Source organism: Xiphophorus couchianus, chromosome 3 (genome assembly GCF_001444195.1).
Source record: "Xiphophorus couchianus chromosome 3, X_couchianus-1.0, whole genome shotgun sequence".
NCBI classification, from domain to species: domain Eukaryota; kingdom Metazoa; phylum Chordata; class Actinopteri; order Cyprinodontiformes; family Poeciliidae; genus Xiphophorus; species Xiphophorus couchianus.
Window position 1 is genome coordinate 12940217 of NC_040230.1, and position 24043 is coordinate 12964259.

Below are 24043 nucleotides of genomic sequence, written 5' to 3' on the forward strand. Positions count from 1 at the left end.
TGGACCATGAATCCGACATGCAGCCAAGAGGTTCATGGTATCTGACATGATACGTATTACTGCGGACTTCACAAACCATTGAAGCGTGGCTTGATGAAAGCCTTGAGGCAATTAGAGTTTGCCACACACTATAGGGAGAGAACAAACATGGGGAGGTACTCTGGTCATATTAGACTAAAAATTAACCTTTTGGCCTACATGCAAAACTTTGCGAATGGGAATATGACTCTGCCTTTTGAGAGATTGTGAAATACTTCAGACTGGGGTACAGTTTACATCAAAGCACATTAATATGTTTTAATTTTTAGACACAACTACCAGATACTTAACCATCTGAATTATATTGCATTCTTCTTAACAATGATTGCCATTTTTTTCTTACTGTTAGTTTTAACTCAGTGGTTCATAATTGTTCCTCTGACTGTCAGCTGCATATGGGATTTACTGCACCCTCATGATTATTCTTTCTCCCCAACTTGTTTTCAAATAAGAACTGTCCCTGCAGCAATGTGTTCGGCTTTGCATCTAAAACACACAAAATATCTCGATGGATATTAGATGCATTGGAGATCTGAAGTCAGGTGCCAGGAGAAAAAGAAAGTTCCAGTAAAAATGTATTTCAGATAAAAGAAGGCTCACATTTAGTACAAAAAGCAATGAAAATAGGACAACTGTGTGAGACTTGACTGAGCAAGAAAAGATAGACACTCTAATGTAATCCTGCAATAAATGCTTATTTTATGAGACTGATGTTTAGCTCTTTTAGGAACATTAATTGTATTGCTCAATACTGGCTCCTTATTTTGTTCACCATCAGGCACGTAATACAGAGGTTTGGCAGGATTTATCAGATCTATGAAATGAAGCATAAACAACTGTGGAGTTATGAAGGAAAATCACGGCGCATGAAAATCTGCACATCTAGGTTTGAAATCCAGGGAGGATTTCAAGCTGAAAGTGTGTGTGTGCATTCCTAAACAGCCAGCTGATGCGTGACAGGGTGTGCAGAGGAGTGTAATATATTAACAACCAACGATAACATACCAGCTATAGACAAACGCGTATAATTATGAGATGTCAGGAAAATAATACATGGGTTTTGTCAAAAAGAAAAAAAAAAATCTGAAAAGTGTGGCATGCAGTTATTTACCAGTCCCCTACACCTTGATCCTCCTAAATGAAACCCAACACAACTAATTGTCTTCAAAAGTGGCTCAAATTGAAAATAGAGTTCACCTACAATCTCAGCTGTTCGATTTGCATTGTCAACATGAGCCACTGAAATATATATATGCAAATATATACAAAGAAATTGATGGCTGCCTGGTGTTCCTAATTTCTCTCTCTCTTCTTAGCAGATTCATTTAATTTATTCATAGATTGAAGACATTCCCAGTTTGGCACCCAAATAGTCATAAAGTCCTAAAATCAGGTGCAGATATCCAGCATCCTTGCCTTGGGAGTGACGCTACACACAAATCATGGCTCAGTATAATTTTGGTTTGTTTCAATCAAGAGAAACAAATACAAATTAGCCAACGTAAAACTGAGTGGACATTTGCTTTGATTTTCTTATTATTAAAAGATAAGCGGGTACAGCCACTGACTAGATGAAAGGTTGTTTAGAATTTTTCTTTTAACAAGACAATGCAGATATTTGAGAATTTAAAAAAGTTTAAATCACCTGTTTGATATTTAGACAGTCCACTGTAAAGGAAGTACTTTAAAGTACAAAAGTACTATTGGGAAATCCCCTCTGATCAAAGTACCGCTGTGAAGCATTTTGGACTTGTTGAATCCTGCAGACAGCTGGATTTGGACTGCAGCTTGTTTTTCTCCTGCAGTGATGTTTCCATTTGGCTTGTCATTGTTTCAAGTAAGTAATTCTGTGGAGTGCAGAGCGAGTCATGTATCCTTTTGCTGATGAAAGAATGTGTGTTCGCTGAAATAAAGCTTGATTTGGTCCACCTTTGTTTTTGCACTGTTTTTATACGAGGAACCTTTTGGTTCCCAAATATCAGAGCTTAGCTGGGCGTAATCTAGGTTTTGCTTTGGTGTCACTTTTCCACATTGAGAATATTCTGCAAGTGTTCAGGTATAAAACATATTTGTTTGGAACATGGATGTACCAAATATGACCAAATCCCTGCCTGTGCGTTACCAGCTGACTCAGTGGCTCTCAGCCAGTTCTTCTAAATCCAGACTTCAGTTCTTCTTGTTGCCCGACTGCTTCTATTGTAAGTCATGTGTTAACGCTGCAATGCTCCTGCGTCTCCAGGAGGTGTCAGGCTGACACATATCACATTGCTGCACACTACTAGAGTGAAAATAAGCCTTCAGGGTAAGATTCCCCCACATTCTCTGACAGCAAGCAAACAAGCATCAGCCAGAAAGTGGAAACCTATTGATTTTGACACGCTACTAAATAAAGGACAAACAGGGCCAGTTGAGGAAAGTGGACATCTGAGAAGCAGCCCTGACTCTGAGGCATCATCAGTGGTGGTGGTCGAGACGAGAAGGGCAGATGGAGAGAGAGAATCTAGGGTAATTGCAGGAGAGGAAGAAAGAGAATTGTAAATAATAGACGACATTCAGGAACTCCTTGTACGCCGGGTTTTTCCTTGAGTAACTGAAGTGCGTAAAAATACACATAAACACACAGCCGGGATGTCCCTTGCACATAAACGTAAGGCTCCCAAGAAAATAAATGTGCTGGAGCAGACGCTAGTCCAACACAGCAACTAATTGCATGCATCATTTCCCACTGCTGCTGGATATAAAAAGCTTGTCACATGAGAACGAGGGACAGCATTTTGTCTTAACAGCATTTATCTTTCTCCCTCGCTTCCACCCACCACCTACAACTTTTCCCTCCTCAAAAAACAAACCTTGCATAGAATCCCTCTTTCCGCTCTTGCACTCCCCCTTTATCCTTCTCCACCCGTTTTTTCTGTCTCTCTTTCATTTCCCTGACTTCTCTTCACACTTCCAGTCCCTCGTCAAGTCAGCTGTATTATGAACCATTACTCTTTTCTTTTCTTTCACTCTTTCTTTCTCCCTCACTCTAACGGGTAGCTTTGTAACATGTGGTTTCAATTACCACAGACAGAAACACACTCCAGCAGCAGTTGGCTTCAGCAGAGCACAAAATGAAGACAACAGTTTAAAAGAAGCAATGAACTGTGACGAACTGAAGAGGAAAATCCTCCTTTAAAGCAGTTATCTGCATCTGTGCTTGAACTGCTTTTTGAAATAGGCCAAATGTCATTTTAGAAGCTGAAAACGATTAAAGACCATTTATAACCACAAACAAAATAAATTGTGTGTATTTTGTTTTTTTAAATAACAAATTTAAAAGGGCATTTTTATTTTTAGTCACGTTTTTGAGACAAGATATGCAACTTGTCACTGTCCAAGGCTCTAAACAGAAAATGGATTGTTTTCATAAAAAAGAGAAATATGCCTTTTTAATTGGAATATGTTGATTGGATGTCTGGCTGCTTTTAATAACATAAAACGACATCAAAAAGTGAGTGAGTTATTTCGTTACAAAGGTCAAGGTCAAATATGTTTAAAACAAAATACTTTGACCAAAGTGCTGTAATATATTTAAAGTAAACTAACAAAATATCGCAATGTGCATCAACTATTAAAAACAAAGTAAAACATAAACTGAAGTCATCAAAAAGTAAAATCAGGTGCCATAGAAAGTAAATGAGTCTTAAAAAGCAATTTTAAAAGTGTGTACTAGCTAGGACAGCGCTCCACTTTAGTCTCACACCTTCTGGTTACTCGACCTTAATTCTCTATCAGGTATGTATGTATAGAGAATTACAGAAACCTTAAGACTGAGTAATAAATCTGAAAAAGAACTGGAGAAATGATAGGGCAGGAGTTATATTATAATGCCTCTTAAATGTAGTTAAGACAGCCCACACCATTCTGGGCTAAGTGCAGTTAAAGGTCCTCTTCAAATTGAAGGGTTTAAATCACAGGTTTTCTGTTGTAAACACTTTTACATCAGAATCATGAAGCAATTAGAGTTTTATATGTAATGGAAGGAACAACCCAAACCTGAAACAAAAGGACTCAGCAGAGTATATACCACAGCTGGACTGATGGCTCAGGAAGGCAGTCAACAGGCTGAGGGTTGTTGGTGAACCTAAAGTTATTCAGGTCAGATAATTGCTTCTTTTACTGAAGATGTTTCTTTTTTTCTGTGAATAGAAAAATGTGCAAATGTTACAGAGTAACAAAAATCAGTATTTTAACTTCACATACATTCCTTTTCTCAGATAATGTTTTGACTTTTATGTTGCAGAGCAGTGTTACACCTTAGAGTAAAGCACAGACTTCTTATGTGGAGAAAAGTGAGACAACTGCTGCACAGTTAGTTAATATATTGTTGGATACTCTGGTGACACAGTTGTTGGGAGAAATGGGAATGGGAGTAACATCACTGGTTTAGAATGGACCAAAAATTACAAGGTGTCTCTGAAATTTGCTTGAAATTTGAAAAGCAGTCATTTGTTGCCTAAATTTCATAAATTGCAAATAGACTGACCTCAAGATAGAGCGCTTGTGTGTTGATTGTTAAGACTCTCAGCTACTGCACTCATATACTGTATATCTTTATATTATGAACTCAAATTGTAAAAAGGGTAATACTGAAGGGAAATATTACAATTTAAAAGCCACTTTTAAATTGCTTGAAAAGAGACTGCCTTAACACTGTTATTCTGCGATTTACACAGAACCCAGGAGTTGATACACAGATAGCGACAGGTACAAGAAAAGTGGCTGATACCAGAAATTATGTCTGTGTCTCCAAGATAACATTAAACAGAATCTGCTGCATTTTAATTCAGCTCCGCATCATTACTGCAGATAGAAAAGCAACAGACGTGCTGACGGGAACATGATAGAAGTCGTCTGTGCCATGTGTTGAAAGGCTGTTTCATGCTACTGAATTTGCTTTGTTTGCGGGCGCGAGTGTGTGTAAGTGTTAGGAAGCAGATGATGAAGACGGTGAGGGGCAGCCGTCTTTGCGAGCAGTCGATGTATCAAGAGAGAGATTAGTGTCAAGAATCTCTTCCCTTTGCATTTGACCTTGTCTCGCGTTGGCAGGCCGTGTCATAAATCAAACATGTTGTCACACACGGATTGTGTTGCAAGCATGTGGGTGTGTGTTTGACAAGGCTGCAGCTGACCGCTGTTGTCATTATTCCTCCGCGAAGGCAGAGATCATCTGTGAAGGTATGTTTTCAGCACGCTGGGTTGATCGCTGTTTTTGTCAGCAGGATTAGGAGGGGAGGGAACTGCTGGGTTGAATTTCATGACAGACATGTGGGACGGTTTGTAAAAGTGCTCATTTTGAAATTAAAATATATATATTTTTGTTGTTAAAGAAAGAAATACAATGCTTTTCAAACAGATATCTCAAACTCATTTGGCTTCAGGTTTGGACTTTGGATATGCTTTGATCTAAACCACTACTTTATATCAGTCCATTACATTACATAGATTACATTGAGGTCTGTTGTTAGGCTCTTTAGCCTGTCACAGAGTGCCACTAAAATTAATTAAAATAAATTAACAAAATGGAACAAAAACATTAAAATAAGATGGTGACAGAAGCTTGCAGATACATCGCTGCATATACTGAACAAATCCACTTGGCAGGTTACCAAACCAAACAAAAGTGAAAGCAGAAGAAGAACTGGAATAACGTTTATATGAATATAGTACAAAAACACAGTCACAGATCAACTAATCTTTCAAAAATATAAAAAAAATAGTAACCAGTTTGTCATTCCCAATTTCTGTGGGAATGACACAGAAATTCCCACATGAGTATTTGACTGCATGAGTAAATACACACGAACTGAATTTTATTGAATCATTTTGTATTCTCTGCTCGATGTGAAGAAATCATACAGCAGCCTGACAGCCAGAGGGGGAAATCTGCTGCAGAATTTATCGCTGTTCTGCTTTGGATGCTTCGATTCCTCTTTCCAGAAGCCAGCAGAGAGAGCAATCTGTGGTGATATGATATTTAATGATATTATCAGCTAAGGACAACTGGCATTTTAACCAATGCTATAAATTTGATGCAAATTTGTGTTACTCTTTCTCAGTTTTTATTTAAAAAACAAAAAGAAAAACTATTTGAACTGATTTTATTTTGCTTGAAGAGTTTTGAGTTAATCTGCACCCTAAGGTGTCTACTCTTTGTTAGTTTATTTGCTTTTTATTAAAGTTATTTCTTTCCTGCTTTCAAGGTTTAGGATAAATTCATAGTTTTTATATTAGAGACGCATTTACAAAATTCAGTACTTGGATACATATTTTAGTCATTTTAAGGCAGTAAGTGTGTTCTTATGAATTAAGTTCCTTAAAGTATTTCATGCTTTTAAATAATAATTGATTAAATAAATGATTGTCCTTGTTTAGATATTCATAATAATCCAGGTTGTACAGCAGTCACATGAGAATGCCAATAAACTTGACATTCATGAAAAAACGCGTTGTGTGGCAGAAATAATGCAAATCACCCTGAACAAATCTTCCAAATTGTAAAACATGGTGGTGGCAATTTTATTTTGTTGATATGCTTTTATTAAAGTCGGTCAGAGTTGAAAAAACTATTGGAAGCTGCAAAAAAAAACTTTAAACTGTTGCTGCAAAAGGATGAGTTTTTCCATGTGTGGTGGGTAATTGTTTGTTTTTGTGGGTTTGTTTTTTATTGATCTGTACAAAACTTTGAGCTGATTTCAGTATGAAGGGTGTTTTATAAATAAAATTGATTGATGGATTGATTTATTGATTGATCAAAACACATTTAAATGTTAGAATGGCCCAGTCAAAGGCCAGACCTAAATCCCCTTGAAAGTCTGATTGATCTATAGATGTTCTCCATTCGACCTGATTCAGTCTGAATAACTTTACAAAAAGAAATTGGGGATTTTTAGATTTCAATGTGATTGTCCTCACCTCGGTAAATTATATTCAATGACTTGCCAAAATATAAATAAAAATGTTGTCTCTGTGAGCTCCTCAGCTGTTCTGGGAATCACCTTACATCCAGTTGAACTTCTTCCCTGGAAAGAAGTTCAACTTCACTTTTGTAAGTGAGTAAGTTCTGTAAGTTCACTTTTCTTCACAAGTAGAAAACATGAGGATCAGGATGAAAACACCAGAATGCCAGCATGAAGCATTGGTAACCACATCTGAGTGGAAAGACGGTGACTCACTTAAATGTCTTAGAGCCCATCGGACACTGACTGACTCAGAATGACGAGCAGATGGACGGAGAATAGAGTTATAGAGTGAAGTAGAGGTTAATAACAATTGTCAGTTTGTCAGCAGCATCTATACCTATCAATGAAGAATCTGCAATTTTATTTTTTTAAACAGAAATGGTAGATGGTATATAAATAAATAAAAACAAATGTGCATGCGTAGAGAAGCTAGATTTTGGATGACTTGTTATTTCTGACAAGTCACACATTCAACTGAAGCCAAAAAACAAAAAAAGAGAGATAGAGAGAGAGATGCCCCCTTTCATCTCATTTCTATATCCCCAAAGTGACTCTCCCTTTATCTGTCAGATGCCTCCGTCCATTCTGGAGTGCTAATTTATGTCACACACCTCTCCTGCCACATGACTTCACTGTTCTCTGCATTCCTTCCCGTCAGATCAGTCCCCCCCACTCACTCCCCACCCCCAATCTGCCAACGTCTTCTGCTCTTCCTCCCATCTGTCCTGGTCTTTCTCCTTTCCCTCGTCTCTGCCGACATTAATCAACAAAACATGACAGACTTGACCACACATGCAACATCCACATCCTACCTAAGATAGATAGATAGATAGATAGATAGATAGATAGATAGATAGATAGATAGATAGATAGATAGATAGATAGATAGATAGATAGATAGATAGATAGATAGATAGATAGATAGATAGATAGATAGATAGATAGATAGATAGATAGATAGATAGATAGATAAAGAGCATTCAGATTTCTTTGGTTTGAGTTTCATCAGTTTGATTTGGGAATATTTGCTCACGTTTCACAGTAAAAGATTGTGATTGACTCAGATGACCACATCCAAACACAAACATTATCTGTCAGATTCACTGCTGAGCTCTTGCTCACTTAATCCAAAACACTAATTTTACTCACATGAATACATTTTTTGCATATTTGAATGTATGCATTGTCTCACTATAATACAGAAAAATAAAATCAATTTTCATCTTAAACTTTAAAGTAGAAAACAGAAGATTTAGGACCAAACATAACTGATGCTCGGTGTTTCTCTTGTTCAACCTTTTCAAACCTTTGATCCATCTGAAGGAAAATAACCCCAGGGCATGATGCTGCCATCACCATATTTTACTGTGTGCATGTTTTTCTCTTATTATTTTGCAGTATTTTTTTTTATTGCCAAACAAACCAAAAGTTTTAGTCCATTATATGCTTCAGATGATAACATGTTTTCAGGATTTTTGAGATTACTGTTTCCAGGGAAGAAGTTCAACTGGATGTAAGGTGATTCCCAGAACAGCTGAGGAGCTCACAGAGACCCAACGAGTCGACACATAACAAGACCAACTTGCAATTAAAGTGGACAATCAGGCACTGAAGCTGAATCCGTAATAACATCCAGCTGATTACCGGATGAGTTTAATATTTTTTTCCCCCATTGCAGACACATTACATTTTAACAACGGATGGATACACTTTTGAGAGCCACTGTATGTTCTGCTCCTTTCTCACTGTCCAGACTGTGCCTGCAGCTTTCAGGCTGCAGAAGGCTCATAAACAGCTAGTGCTAATTTGTAATCAGCAAGAGAGAAGGGAAATGACCAGAAAGAGACAACAGGGGTAATAATGGGTGATGTTAGGCGTGGTTGCCTTGAGATAGGTCAAATAAAGAGGGAAGGGAGGCGTGAATGATGAAGAGATACTCCAAAGTGAGAGACAGGTGCAGAGATGACTCAGATGATAATAAAAGAGACTCTGCATCAGTCTGACTGTAAAGGAGAATCCTATGCTGTTTTTTTTTGCTTGTGGGTATACGTGCAGTTTTTTTGAGTGGGGACGTGGGAGGCAGGGAAAGAGGGGGAGAGGGAGGTGGAGTGTGTGGAGACAGCCGCTGCGGTGCATTGTCAGGCTGAGCGCACGCAGGAGAGGGAGACAGCGAGAGAATCCCCCATTTTAGCTCAACAATATTACAGCAGTGCAGCGATATCTACAACAATGGCAGTCTGGCACTCTCAGCATTGTGCTATCGATCCAAGCAGTGGATACCCAATACATGCGCACGCTCTCTGATTTTTATTTTATTTTATTCATTATTTTGCATATAGTTCTCATATGAAATTGAGGGGGGAAAATCTGCAGAAATTCTCACTGAACACGCTCAGTGGTGCAGGTAAGAAACTGTTGGTGATCATAACAGCAGAAATCTGTGAAAAATTGTGTGTTTTAAATCATTGTGGTGATGTCTTGCATCCTTAATTTAGTCTTAATCTGCTCCCCGCAGGCACACTGACTTACTAACCGGATCTCTTCTAAGACACCGCACTAGAGACGGAGAGCACGAGTGAGGGAGAGAGCCATCGAGCAAGCGCAAGAGGAGGGGAGAGAAACAGAGAGAGCACAGCAGAGTAAAAAGAGGAAAAAAACAGAGGGAGAAGAAGAAGAAGCAGAGAGAAGGAGAAAGTCGCAGGAGGAAGGAGGAGGAGAATGCTCGGCGTCTGGGCAACACTTTCACGCTTGTGTCCAGGGCCTTTGTGAATACACCATGGGATGCATCGGCTCCAGGAGACTGAGTAAGCAGCTCTTCTTTCCTCTCTCTTACTGCGGGATAGAATAGAGGGGGTGGCTGGGGTGATGATGGGGGAGGAGGAGTAGAGAGCGGAGACAGAGGGGGGTCCTGCAGAAGAATGCAGGGGGTTCTGCATGCTTTTTTTCATTATTGGTGTGCGGGTGTATGCGTGTGTTTGTGAGAAAGCAGCTTGTTTTGGAAAGCTATGCCCATGGAAGCGGTGCACATAGTATACTGGCAAAGGTGTCACTGACAATATTTATTAAAATCTGTCTGTGTGTTGGAGTATGTGGGCGTGCGTGCGTGCGTGTGTGTGGGTGCATCCCCGCATCTCCCTGCATCCCCTCTCTTCCCTGCCTCCATCCTCACTCAACCCTTGATTTATGATGCTGTTTGGCAGTATGTATATGTGTGTGAGTAGGAGGCAGAGGGACGGAAAGCGGAGAAAGGCGAGGGGAAAGCTGTGGTAATGCTTATTTATAGATAGATATGGCTTGGAGGGAGAGAAAAGAGGAAACGGGGCAATGCAACAACACTGTTTGTTGTTATTTATGCAAATAATCGGGACGGATGAGAAGGAGGTAAAGAAAGGAGAGGCAGGCGTGCAGGGAGGAGGGGGGAGGAGACAGGCGGATGGTGATGTAGAAAAGGTGGAAGAGGGAGGGGCAAATGCATGCAGGGGAGTGTATGTGGTGCTGATGGGATTTTTCAGGTGAGGACAGTCCTGGACAAACCCACGTTAAGTACAGCAAAGCAACAACAAGGCTGCTGCTAACAGAGGATGAAGTGTGAAGGTGTCATTGCAGGTAAACAGTCATTGTTTACATGCAAATGGTTCCCTTACGTTGCACTTCCAGATCCACCGTAACTGTGAAACCTGAATCACAGTTAAAAGAGAGAAAAAGAAAAAAATCCCTTCACTGTTGTACATTAATGCTTCAGTCAGCACTTCCAGGAACCAAAACATGGAACCTTGTTTTACAATAAATACACTTACAATGGGGCAGTTGAAAAGGTGGCGCTAAAAGGATATAACTCTCTAAAGATTTTTTTTTTTGTAAAACAAACTGATGGCATTTCTAAGCTTCTGAATATTCTACTGAGGCCTTAATGTTTCATTACAAACCAGCCAGAACCAGGTTCTTCTTGAAAGATCTCTTACAGAGGTCAAGAGAAGAATCAGGAGAGTTTTCCCATTTCTCAAAGCTTTAGAAAGACTTCAGCAGGTGGAGGTTTTCCTTGAAAATAACAGCTAATGAACTCAAATATAATGGCTTTCATGCCTACGCTGCACAAGACTTTACTGCTGAAGAAAAAGCATGCCGAAGCGCATTTAAAGTTTTCGGAAGACGATTTTGGTCTGCAGCTGTTTTGATTTAGCTGCAGGAAGGATGACTAGAGAAATATACCAGAGCACGTCAGATAAGATTCTGCAAAATGAAACAATTGTGGCAAGAAAATGATCTCAAGCATGCAGCACAGAAAGCAGTCAACTCAAGAAAGAAAATAAAGCTGTTGAAACATCACAGTGTACCACCCAACTTGAATTTAAAAGAAATAAATAACTGAAAAGTAGCCTTTAAAAGCTTTAAAATTTTTAAAACATTTTGTGTAGAACAGGAGATCAAAAATGCAGGTAAGAAATCAGGGTCACTGATCAACAGAGGAGACACCTTAAAGTTGTCACCACCAAAAACGGCTTTTTCCTATGTATTCCTCTTACATAAAAACTTAATTCACAAGCTAGATTGTTTGATTTCTTTGTATGTTTGAAGGACTTGAATAGTTACCGATGTATTCTGTGTATTTAGTGTCAGTAGCCACCAACATTTAAGTAATCAATGCTTATTTTTCCTACTATATTTACAGCAAAAAAGAAAAATTAAAATACAATTCAGCATTTTGTCAGAACTAGGTAATAGACAGTGGGGTTTATTTACTCATTACTAACTAAATGTGATGAAGAGGATCTTAAAAATAACCTGGATTTGCAAGTTCAGAAAATAGCGAGAGGACTGCATGACACAGTTAGGAAACCAGGTGTGAACCGAATACAGCAAAAACAGCAGAAAATGATAAATAAATAAAAAAAAAACATCACAGCAGCCTGGGTTATCCAGAAAGCTTTATGTGGCGCCTTTCAAAGGACAGGAGGAAGCTGGGATCTTCTATCAAAACACAGGTCAGACCAGAGTGACTCCAGCTGAAGGAAATAATGTGACTGAAAGACACTTTTAAATATGTTCTTGTGTTTTTCTTATAAAAGCACAGAGGATGTTCACAAATAATGACCACTGTTTTATAGGTTATGCATAAGTGATCATTTGCAACTGCTGCATTGTTCCAGAACACCATCCCACTGTGTCTGTGCATCTGCTTGGTTTGTAGCCCTCAGTTTTCAATAAATATTCCAAGCACTGTAATGCACCACAGCGTAACATGAATATGTAAACAAACAGCACTTAAGAGAACAACGATCCGCTGTTATCAAGCTGCTTAGGTCCCTGATTCCCTGTGAAGCAGCGGAATCAGCAGCAGTCCTGCCAGTCTGCAGGCGTGGCTGTGTTTATCCTGAGTGAGAATGGCTTTAGTGTGCTCTATTGATCGGCCTTCTCAACTGCAGTCCACGCTGCCAAGCGGAGATCAACAGGAGCAGCAGCAGGCAGCAGGACTGGCCCTGCCTTTGTGCCGGAACGTATCGCCCTGATGTCTGTCTGTCTGTCCAGCTTCGTCATACCATGCGCTGTGTTCACCTTCCAGGGTCAGAATTTGTAAAATAAATGTGTGTCGTAGTAACAGGGACCTCCAGAAAGTATGAGAAGTTTCAAACCAGTAGGGAACAAATTATGTGATTACATACGGCCAATGAGATACATCAGTTGGCCAGAACTGCAGCTGTGAGTATTTTACCACGACACTCTGCTCTTCTTTCGGCATTCATATCTAAGGTAGTGGTTATGAAACAACAGCGGTCGGCATCTACATGTGGTGGGTTGAATATGATGGTTTCCAGCTACTATAAAATGACTCCATGTTAAAATTCCATGTAAGTCCTCCTACTTTTCCCATTGATTATGTTATAGAAGCAAAATAGTAACATAACTTTACCAGAAAGGTCCACAGAATCAAAAGTGGCAATCAATTTTGAAATCCAACATGGCTGCCTTGCATGTCAAATATATTAACAGCTGTGGAGAAAAAAAACGAAAGTTTATTTGTGCTTCCTAAAATATGCAATCAATTAAGTCTTTCATTCACACAATATACAACGTCCACCAGTAAACATGTTGCTACTGTAAATGAGTACAACATAAGAAAATAGATGTGGATGGCTTGTGTTTTTAACAGTTAGCCTGGTCAGACAGTACATCAATTAGCATCCCATTGATTATCAAATTTAGGGTATGGAACATATTCCAACAAACTGAGTGAAAGGTAATTCAGAGACAAATGAAAGCCAACGTCACTTGTTTCAGGTGCCCTGGGAGTTCTTGAAGTTGCCCCCTCTTTTTACTACTTACATTTACCGCTGAACAATTACTTCTCCAGCTTAGTAGTATGACTGCCCCTACAGTGGTAGAGCAACAAAAACCCGCTTGAATGACTCAGACAGGTCCAGAAAAAGTCAAAATTTCCTCAAATGTACTTTTAAGTCCCCCAGACACCAATCTGATGGGATTTTTTACATCTTCAGGAAGTATGACCCACCAATACCACAGCAGATACAACAAAGCCCAGAAAACGTCCTGCAGGATTTAAATGCTTTCATGCCTCATTTAAGGAATGTGTTACCTCTACCACCTGTAGTCAAATCTTACAAAGGCTTGTTATTAAGCCTTGAATCTTGGCTATTGAAGAAGAGAAAAATGGATATTGTGCCCAAGAACAAGGAGGGAATAAATGCTGCAAATGTCCCTGTTCACCCTAGAGTGGTTTTTTTTTACCCCTCCAGGGGGGATTTTTGTGGGCTCTAGTGTCCCTTATATGACAGTGGGCTGACAGGAAACGGGGAAGGAGATGGGGGAAGACATGCGGCAAATGTCGTCGGGTCTGGGAGTCGAACCCGCGACGGCCGCGTGGAGGACTGAAGGCCTCCAAATACGGGTCGCGCTAACAGCTACGCCACCACGGCACGCCCCCTCGAGTGTTTTTTGACTGTGCCTTGAATATTTAGAAGTTTTAGGCAACAAAGAAGGGCAACAAAAAATAAGGCTGTTAAAACATAACAGCAAGCTTGGAGCTTGTTGTTTAATTTATAGTTTATTAAATCTTTCATGGACTCACATGACAAATAGACAGACATCTTTGGAGTTAAGACACCGGATTGTGTCAAAATTGCATAAAACTTGGTTGAGAACATAAAATAATTGGATCCAACCATGATCCATGTTGTTAGCAATAAAATCCTTTGTTTTTTCTTTTGCTTTTTGTCATCCAGTGCATGAAAGAGCCTGCATCAATCCATCACAAGGTGAAGGCCTTGAGATGCAGCAGACAGAGCTGAGCGTTTTTCATAAACTTGTCGAATCAATACAGTAATTACCACCTATATGAACCAGGAAGACTGCATTACATTGATTCTACTTGTATCTGTCAGATTACACTCCTGCATGGGAATACAGCAGCATCAGTTTAAGACTGTCACAACCACGTAGCAATTATTGCATTTCTGAGATCTGGAGCCGTTAATTCTATTAGTGATCGTTGTGCAAAAAAGCTCCACATCAGAAGCGTTTTCTCTGCTCCTGCTTATTGGCGCTACACCTGTGAGTGCTTGAAACATTAATCATTGTTTAATTTGGGTTTACTGTGTGTAGAATGACTGTAACTGCGTTGTTTTAGGCTGTAGGGTTGATGTCGTAGATAGACAAGATATCTGTGGAATCCTTTAAGTGGACGATTATCTGTCCTCACCTACGTGCTTGGAAATGCACCAGCTCCATAAAAGAAATCAAGATCTGAGAACCTAGTTAATCACAAAGGAAAGCCCCCTCAATTATTTGTGCATCTGTTCAACAGAGGTTTAAATGAGACTGTGAAGACAGAGTATAAACAAATGAAAATACAAGGTGCTCACAACTGATCCAAGAATTGAAATACCATAGAAATTTTGTAGCTAAAGTTCTTTAATACATAAAAGATTCAAGAAAATCATTTTCTCTCTCTCAGAGTTTTGATTATTCTTGTCCATATTAACTAGCAGTTTCCATCCCGAGTCTGTTTGCTCATGTGTATTCATGTATTGATGCATGGACCAGCGAATGACCTCTACTTTACATCTCTCCTGGGACAGCCCACTTGCTGATATATTTATGCTTCGTGTGGGTGTGAATCTAGCAAAAGCGTCCCTGCTGCTTTAACAGCTTCAACTACCTCTCTCTGCTTTTTGTTTTCTTTTTTTTTTGTCGCAGCAGTTCAGAGAGGGATTCCCTGCCATTAAATTAGGAAGCAAAACACACACCTTTGCCATCTCACACGCTCAACTTGATGGACAGCATTTGCCATTTCCGAGTCCGCCTGTAAACTGGCAGATCTGGTGGAGGCGTAGGCTAATTGACAGGCTTCTCTCCAGGTTGGAAAAGCCTTGTGAGAAGGAACGCGCCGAGGTAAAACGACTCGGAGATGTAGTATCCCAGGAGCAAGGCTGGACCTGATGACCCTTATCACACGCTGGCATGTGTGTACGTGCAATCAAACATTGCTCAAGGACTCCAGGAGATGCATCTGCTGTCCTCTAACCAGATACCACTGTATGTGGGGGGTGGAGCAAATTGCGTGTGGTTGTGAGAGGACTGCACACACCCTTGCATGTATCATTTTGTGCTTCGGATCAGAAATGAGAGGCCTGTGTGTGGGCGCACGATGGCAGGCGTTCTGTAAACACTGTGACTCAGGTTCTGAGTGAGTTATGAAATTTGAAACATAATGCTGTCATGTAGAAATTTCATCTCTACTATTTGATTTGTGCGTAAAAGCATGGTGTGTGTAGTTATATGCATTTGTGTGCCTTCAGTGTGTGACCAGCACTTATTGTTTCTGGAATATCTGCAACCGCTAACCACTTTATGGCCAATTAAACAGAACGCTTATGTTCTCAGTGATGGGTAATCTCTTTCTGAATGTCAAAGAGAAAAATAAGCTTTGTGCATCTATAGACAGAAACGTTTGGTCTTTCTTCTTTGGAAAATGTCTCTATTGCAGTCAAATTTGTGAATATTATCATGTCTTTTGATAATAATAGTCCTGCTTCTGATGATTGTTTTCCTGTATCTATTCGCATCAGGGATGTGCAATTAATTTTCCTAGAGGGTCACATAAGCAACTGTCACTGTTGTTGAAGTCTAGACCAGTGGCTGAACACAATTTCCCAATTGTATCTTTGATGACAAGCTGTAAATGAAATTCTTAACTTCTTTGGTAACAGCACACATTGAAAGTGAAAAAAATCTAATGTGATCCATATGTCTGACTGCTTAAACTTTATTTTGAGTTAAATTAAATAACTGTTTTTACAAAAACAATTGTTGAATTAGCACAGCCTCATATATGTTGATCATCCAGTTTCTGTTTTTCTAAGAACAAGCCTGAAGCAGTTTTTTTTCTTACAGTTTTACGGTAGCACATCGGCTTAAATTCAGCTGATATAGTAAAATAAAGACCTGAGCTTAGGAATAAAAGCTGTGTTTGCAAAGTAAAAGAGGCATATTGGATTTATGGGACATAAAACATGTTTGATTTCTAGTTTTTATACAAGCCAGCTCTTAATCTTAAGAGGTGGATGTGACCCACATTGACTCAGGTCTAAGCTATATCTAGTTCGCTCATCTGGCCAGTGAACTTTCTTTCATGTCCTCAATACAACTTAAGTGACACTGAAAATGGGACTGCTTAAGATTTTTTTTTAACAACGGAAATCGTCAGTCTTAAAGCCCAGCTTTTTAGAGTAAACAAGTAATAGTTGTCAACAGATTATTCAACCTGAGCTGCGTCTCTGCAACTCCTCCAGAATAGCCATGTTTTCTTTGGCTTTTTCTCTAATTAACATTCTCCATATCTTGTCAGTTTAGTCGGATGTCAATAAACTGTATAAGTTTGCATATGATCATGATAAATCAGGGACTTATCACTTTGATACCGAGTTTGGAAATGATGCTTTGCAACCTCCGGCAACTGACAACATAGTTTGTTACTGTTTGAGCTATGTCTTTTCACTTTTCAATCAATAAGAGCATGAATAATAATCAATAGATTTATAAATAAAGACTTAATGCAGTTACTGGTTGCTGTAGGTTGGTGCAGTCTCCATGGTAGCCCAGTAAAAGAGAGGCGAGTTTTATTTTTAGAGCAAAGTTTGCATCTGTGGCTTCACTGACTGCATGCAGAGACAGATGAACTGCCAAAAAGACTGTGAAGCTTTTTAAAATACTTTTATTGTAATTTTAGTCCTTAATTAAACAAATACCACAACACATAGGAATATAATCTTAAGTCTGTCTTGCCTCTGCTACTTTTGCAAGGCTCTATAAGAACGTTGTGATGTAGCACAGGTTGTAACTTTGTAACTGCAGTACTGAGCACCAGAATCAGGATTGCTGCTCCGGAACATCTTTCAGTGTTGGTGGTGGTCTCATGTTGTGTTTGAGTGGCTCAGTGAATGCATAATGGTTTTTCTGAGCGGACTGTGTCTTGAGGCTCTTTTAGCTCAGTTTCGTCCACCAAACTCTTCCGACCATCTGGGCTGAGGACATCAGCTGTGCTTTCGCTGAACTCTGTGCCTTACTAAGTCGGCATCTGCACATGGCGCTGCAAGAGGGCTGCTATCCAAAGCCACTGCTCCGCCGTGGCAACCAGCCTTGCTGCAGCTGTCACGGTAAACAAGCACCAAGCCCCCCCTGGTTTCTCGCTGTTGTTGCTGCAGGGCACTTGGAGTAAAAATGACTGATGAAGCTCAAATGTTTCTCACTTCAGCAGGAGCCGTCACAGCACTACAGCTGGAGCCAGAGTTGACAGTGCAGACGCCGAGCATCTCTTTGTTCACTGTGGACCGTCACATCACTCCCTCGTTTTTCTTTTGCTCTCCCTTGCTCCTTCTCTTCACCTGAACTAAGCCCGGCTCCACCATGACCGCAGGGGGGTATCCAGCTCTGCACTGCTGTATGTGTGGTGGAGGAGGGAGCACGCACCAGGGGAAGGGAAGCTGGCTCAGAGCTGCGGTCATGTGCTCTCTTGTTGTTTCCTCAAGGAGGGATTCTGCCTGCTTTCTCTGGGGCAGAATAACACTTACTGCGCTGCTGAGAGCATCACCTGTCCACAGGCAGAGGAGGCTTCAAAAATCTTCTGAAATGATTATAATTACTGCTGGTCACCAGATGCACTGCGTTGTATTCATAACTTTGAAATTTTTCATATTCTTTAACTTTGATCTCTAACATTTTGGATATTCTGTGCCAGACGAAACAAGTAGTGCAGCGGAAGTGGAAACAATTAGTGGTTTCTATTTTTTTCTTTCAAATAAAAGACTGCAACTATATTGAATGAGTTATGCAACTTTATTCAATACTTCAGATGGAGAGCATCTATAAAAAATAATTTTCAAATCTGTTCTCAGTTTTTCATTGGGATTTAGACCTGCTTTCATGCATACATGTTTTTTGTGTCTCTGACTCTATGTTTATGGTTGTTGGCCTGCTGGAAGGTGAATCTCCATCCTAGACTAAGAGTTTTAGCCTCTACCAGTTCATCCTGAAGGATTGCTCTGTATTTAGGTGCATCAACCTTCCCATTAACTCTGACCACCTTACCTGGTCACCACAGCATTATGCACCATATTTCACTGTCTGTCAGGAGGATGTGTTCAGGGTGATGTATGCCACTCATTGCATTTTGCATTTAGGTCAGAAATCCATTTGGGTCAAAGTCTTTACACTGGCTCCACGTAGCTCAGAGGATATACTTTTAAATACTTTTGTTAGTATATAAATCACTACGTTGCTTAACACCAAAATACATTAAAGATCTGTTGTTGTTGTTGTTGTTGTTGTTGTTGTTGTTGTTGTTGTAGGAGTCTTTCAAACCTCTCAGGTCTTCTGGTTCTAGTACATGGAGAAGCAGCGTTCAGTTTTTAATCTGGAACAAACTTCCGGAAAACTGCAAAGTTGCTGAAACACGGAGTTATTTTAAACCAAAACTAAAATGTGATTTGTTTGAGCTGTCTTTGATTAATAGTAACTGGATCATAGTTAATTTTAGCCTGAATTACAACTTTTCATTACTTCTCTTCATTTTTCCTCTGCTATGTAATTTCTTTTGTTTGCTTATTGTGTTACATTTTTATTATGTAGATGACTTTGAATCGCCTTGTTGATGAAATGTGCTCTGCAAATAATCTAACTTGACTACTTTTCTACAGTGACCAGATTTATGAAGTTCACAGCTAAATGTTGCTCCTGCAGACTTACTGTTGCCTTCTTGGTTGCCTCTCTGATGAACACTCTCCTTGGCTGATCTGATTTAGGTGGATCGACATACAGTATATCGATTGATAGACGTTTTCTATTTTCAGATTATAGACTGAACTGAGCTAGGTTAGATGTTCATGAGATATAATTTTTATGATTTCACTCTGCTTTAAACTTCTCCTTAACTTTACTTTTATGTTTGCTGTTTATGTTTGTTCTCTTTTGGAATAAAGTCGGGTGAACATGTGGACAGCACCCTTTTAAAACATTTATAAATGAAATATTGCTTCCCCTTTACAATAAATGCAAATTTGCTAGTCCATCTCATGAAACCCTTGTTATGATATATACAAGTCGTTGCAAAATAGTGGGGAAAAGTTCAAGAGGCATGAATACTTTTGCAAACTGCCTTGTTTCACAAATAAATCCCTTAAAGTGATTGTCAATTAGGTTGAAACTGAAAGATGCTAGAAAGTGAGCGTTGTCAATACAACACGCTGTGATGATTCTGTATCACGGCTGAGTGGCTTCTCAGTAGCTGTGTGCTCTGCTGCAGTTCAGAGAACTCTTGGGCCATGTTGTGATTTATGTGCACAGAGAGTGATTGCTAATTTGCTAATTGGCCGAATGAGGCTGATGGATGGAGGGAGGAGAGAGGCTGTGAAAACTCAAGAAGAGGACAGAAGCAGGAGGAGGGAGCAAGCGGTGTGAGTGCATAATTAGACTATATGATGCTGGCAGCTACATGCATGTGGATGGGTATGTTGATGTGTAGTTTGTGTTTTTAGGGCAGAATTGTAATCCAGATGGGTTAATAATCTAGGGCGCTCTTCCTCTGCCTCGGCTGCAAATACTGTACATGATATACAGTTGTGGTCAAAAGTTTACATACCCTTATTGTAGATGTGAGTGTCATTGTATGTTTATTATTTGAATTGTGTTTATATTGTTATTTTTCAATGATGGGATAGTTATGCAACAAATAAATTTATTATTTTCTCTAATCAACAACGGTTCCAAATTATAAATGTAGGCATAAATACATGCATACAATTTTGTTAAATGTCCATTAGCAAGTTGTTCCTGCAACTTATTGCTACCATCAATAAGCTTCTGATGTCATTCTCAGAGTATTTTGTTGGCAAAGTACATTTTTAATTTGTTATTTTTCTGCCCCCAATCTGGATTTCAGGCATAATACACAAATTTTCAACACAACTGAAGTTGAGATTTTAGGAAGGATGTTCAGGATTCAGCCTGATTTATCTATTTGAAATCTAGTTTTGATGATTCTTTATTGGCTTCCACAGTCCACAGTGAAGAAAGCCTTACAGAGAAGTCTAATGTTGAAGGCAAAGACTGAGCTATTTGGCTAATCTGAGAAGAAGAATGCTTAGAGAACTCAAGCCACAGAAAACCTGACCAACTGTCATGTACAGTGTTGGCAGTATGATACTGTGGGGCTGCTTTTGCTACCAGTGATGCTGGTGCAAAGTGGATAGAGCAATAAAAACGGAAGACTTATTATTTTTAACGCAAACCAAAGTTTGCATTTGAATAGATAAATCTTTGTGAATGGAGCAAACATCAACAATGTAGAAAATTTGTTTGGCTCTACATCAAACAATTTCAACAAACTGAACCAGCTCTGCTAAGAAGAATGAACAAATATCCTACCTGAATCAAGCCAAAAGCTTATTGATGACAACAAAACCAGATATTTGGCCTAAGTTGAGTGTGGCTGTGTGTGTATGTTTGAGTCTATATTTCTAATTTTAATCATTTCTGGATTACAATATAATATTTACAATTAACTCAAACCTGTCCACTCTTGTTAAAAAAATCTTTAACCGTGTATGTTTTATTATCATTCCACCCTGGAAGAGTAAAGGCTAGAAAAAGGCTCACAATCAACACGAGAGTCTTGGTCATGGTGGGAATATGTAAACCTTTCACTTTTCTCTGCACTGCTTTTCTGTCGAACTAATAGCAGCCAATAAATGAGCTGCTCACATTACAACTCTCAGAGCCAACAGACAAACATGTTTGCAATTCCTCTGAGGCCACACAAAGTTCACGTCTATTTGTGGCTCTTGAGCATAAATGTGTTCAGTAAAAACTGTGATGTAAAGACATGTCTTCGTTTTAAGAGTGTTACTTTTAGGAACCGCGTTTGCTCTAGTTTGTTAGAGGATCACAGCACTGTGACACATCATCATTAAATAAAACTTGCACACAATCTCCAGAAAAGCTAAAAACTGCATTTTAAGCAATAAATATTCTAGACCTAATAATTATTATAGCAGATGTTACACCAACAAAACTGTGATAAACTACAGTTTCCCTAACGAGACTGACATAGACATTGGAAATAATAGAAATCATTTTAAAGTGTCTTTAATAATTAAGTGGGATTAAACTTCATGAGGTGTGAATCACAGACTTTGACTGTTCCCGGTGAGTTGACTAGAAGTATCCTCTTTAGAAACTCCAACTCTGCAGATCATGTGCGAATGTGACAAAGCGGTCATATTCGCAGTTTGACAGCCCTTTTCTCACAGAAGCGAGGACAGGATTTCTGGAATGAAATCCGTCCCTCGTCACTTGCCCTTGCAGTTATCTGATGTGACTGAGTGGAGTTCAGAGGGAAGGCTAATATCCGAGAGCCCAGCAGAGACGGAGCATAGCTGATGTCTCTGAATCACTGGGTCAGTGGGTCACAGACGTCGCTGGACATCCACGGATCCAACAACTCGGTGCGGCTCTCAAAGCTCCCGAGAATTTGCTCGCGATTGCCAATTGCAGCTGCGTGAAACACGGCGGTGAACCGAGAGACCCGCAGAGGAGGGAGCCCCTCTGAGAGTTGCATGCACACAGAGAACAGACCCTCTGATACAGAAGAGCACCTAGAGACTGAGGCTGTGTTTAAACTCCATCAGGAGCAGAGACTCTCTAATTAAACCAATGTTTTAATTAGGATTTGGACAGCCGAATGAGGAGGGATAATAACGTTCCTTTATCCAGCACAGAGCGTGGATTTCAAATGAGTCTCATGTACGGCTAAGTGTTTAATTCGAGAACAATCTCCCAATAAATTATATAATCAGTTGTTAGGCGAAATACATCAATATACAGCAATGTAAACAAAATGTAAAAAAGGTTACTATCAAGAACCAATGGGTTTTGTTGCTTTGCTCATGTTTTTATTAAACCATCAGTTCTGTAGCAGATTGATGAATTACATTAAACTATTTAAATAGACAAATGGTTGGTCTCAGTCTGTGAATCTATCTATCATAAAGTGTCTAAAGAATACATTACTTATTTAATCCCATTAAATCATTATCGTCACACATTAAATGAAGCAAGAAGATTCTGCATTACGGCTACATGAAATCAGGAATACTTATAACATCCAATAGTGTTGGGGTATTTGACTTGTAAGCACTTGGAAAATATCAGGCTGTAAAATAAGTGTCTATATTGTTGATGTGGTGATATGGGACCTTTGTGCACTGATATATTACTTTTGTGAAATTTCTTTTATTATTAAATTGGGATTGGCAAAGAAGTAAAATGTGCAAAAAAGATTTTTGGGTGACATTTTATTAAAAGCTCAAGATTTTGTTTAACATTCTGTATGATCTGTTATGTCACAGATAAATAATAATATTTTCTCCTCTTTTTGTCTCTCTTCCTGTAATGCACTCACAGCGGCAGATGGCGTGCCAGTCCAGAAGGATGGGGAGCAAGTAAGTCTTCAGCTTTCCATCTCACTTAGTCGTCTTGTTGACTCCTTTCACTGTGGATTTTGCTTCTCCACCTGAGGAATCAACATGGCTACAAACTGTTTAGCTTCCACATGATGATGACTCCACAGGCTCACTGTGCTCATACTGGCAGTTTAGAAATATCAGTTCAACGCTCACTGCTCTTCCCTCGTATCTTAAAGAATCAGCGATCGCTGGTTTTGATGTCAAGAAGTCAGATGTTTGTCACCAATCTGACTGCAAAAAGCAAAGGTGTTTCAAATAAGAACAGCAGAGACATCACCTTCCCTCTTTCTCCAACGTTTACACATTCCCATTGCTTTGTATCCTTTTCTCTCCTCTCTCCTCCAACACTGATCTCATGAGACAGGACACCGGAGAGGAAACCATTTTGAACTAAAGTGTAGAGACTTCTACTTTTCCACCAAATGCACTGTGGACTGATTGCATCATTTATTTATGTGTTGTGTCCCAGAATACCCTTTGGAAAGAAAAAAGCAGCTGCCCGCACACACCCCTTCACACACACACCCACACGCCCACACACCCCTGTTGGCAGCATGGTCAGCTATTGGAAAAAAGATGGCAAAGCTGCTTCAAGGGGCTCAGCTCTACCACTCAAGTGTGTTAAATCTCTCATCACTTCTACTCCTGTGAAAGGAAGGGAGGAGAGAAAGGAAGAGAGAAAGAGTGGAAGGGAATGGGAGCAAAGAATAGAATTACAAGAAAATCATGAATTAGACAGGAGGGCGCTCATATCGAATCATAGCTACAGTCGGGATACCCGCTGTATCCAGCTGACAGGCCCGACTCCAGTCACTGAACTCAGCAGGCGATTCTGACAAAAACTGTAATCAAGATTTGACATTAAAATTTCAATTACTTTCACTTTTAAACCTTAAAGTTAACTACAGGAGCCTGCAGACCTTTTCGAACTCCTTGAGTTTTTCACATTTTGTCATGCTGCAATCATAA

The 24043-nt window shown here is 39.5% G+C and overlaps 1 protein-coding gene and 1 long non-coding RNA gene across 6 annotated transcripts in view; both read left to right on the forward strand.

Moving 5' to 3' along the window:
* The first annotated feature begins 5188 nt into the window (after positions 1-5188).
* LOC114141729 (uncharacterized) lies at positions 5189-6667 on the forward strand. Its single transcript, XR_003594900.1, has 2 exons — positions 5189-5256; positions 5929-6667. It is a non-coding gene; the product is annotated as an uncharacterized LOC114141729 (long non-coding RNA).
* Positions 6668-7934: 1267 nt separating this feature from the next.
* The window catches only part of fam131bb (family with sequence similarity 131 member Bb), a 33321-nt gene continuing 17212 nt past the window's right edge, over positions 7935-24043 (forward strand). For 2 of the 5 annotated variants that reach the window (XM_028012469.1, XM_028012472.1), the window contains exons 1-3: positions 7938-9444; positions 9556-9844; positions 23013-23050. In XM_028012469.1, the coding sequence (XP_027868270.1) occupies positions 9817-9844; positions 23013-23050 (66 nt within the window). In that variant the 5' untranslated portion in view covers positions 7938-9444; positions 9556-9816. Of the gene's footprint in view, positions 9445-9555; positions 9845-23012; positions 23051-24043 lie in introns of those variants that run through there. The other 3 variants (XM_028012470.1, XM_028012471.1, XM_028012473.1) reach the window with 3 other exon arrangements.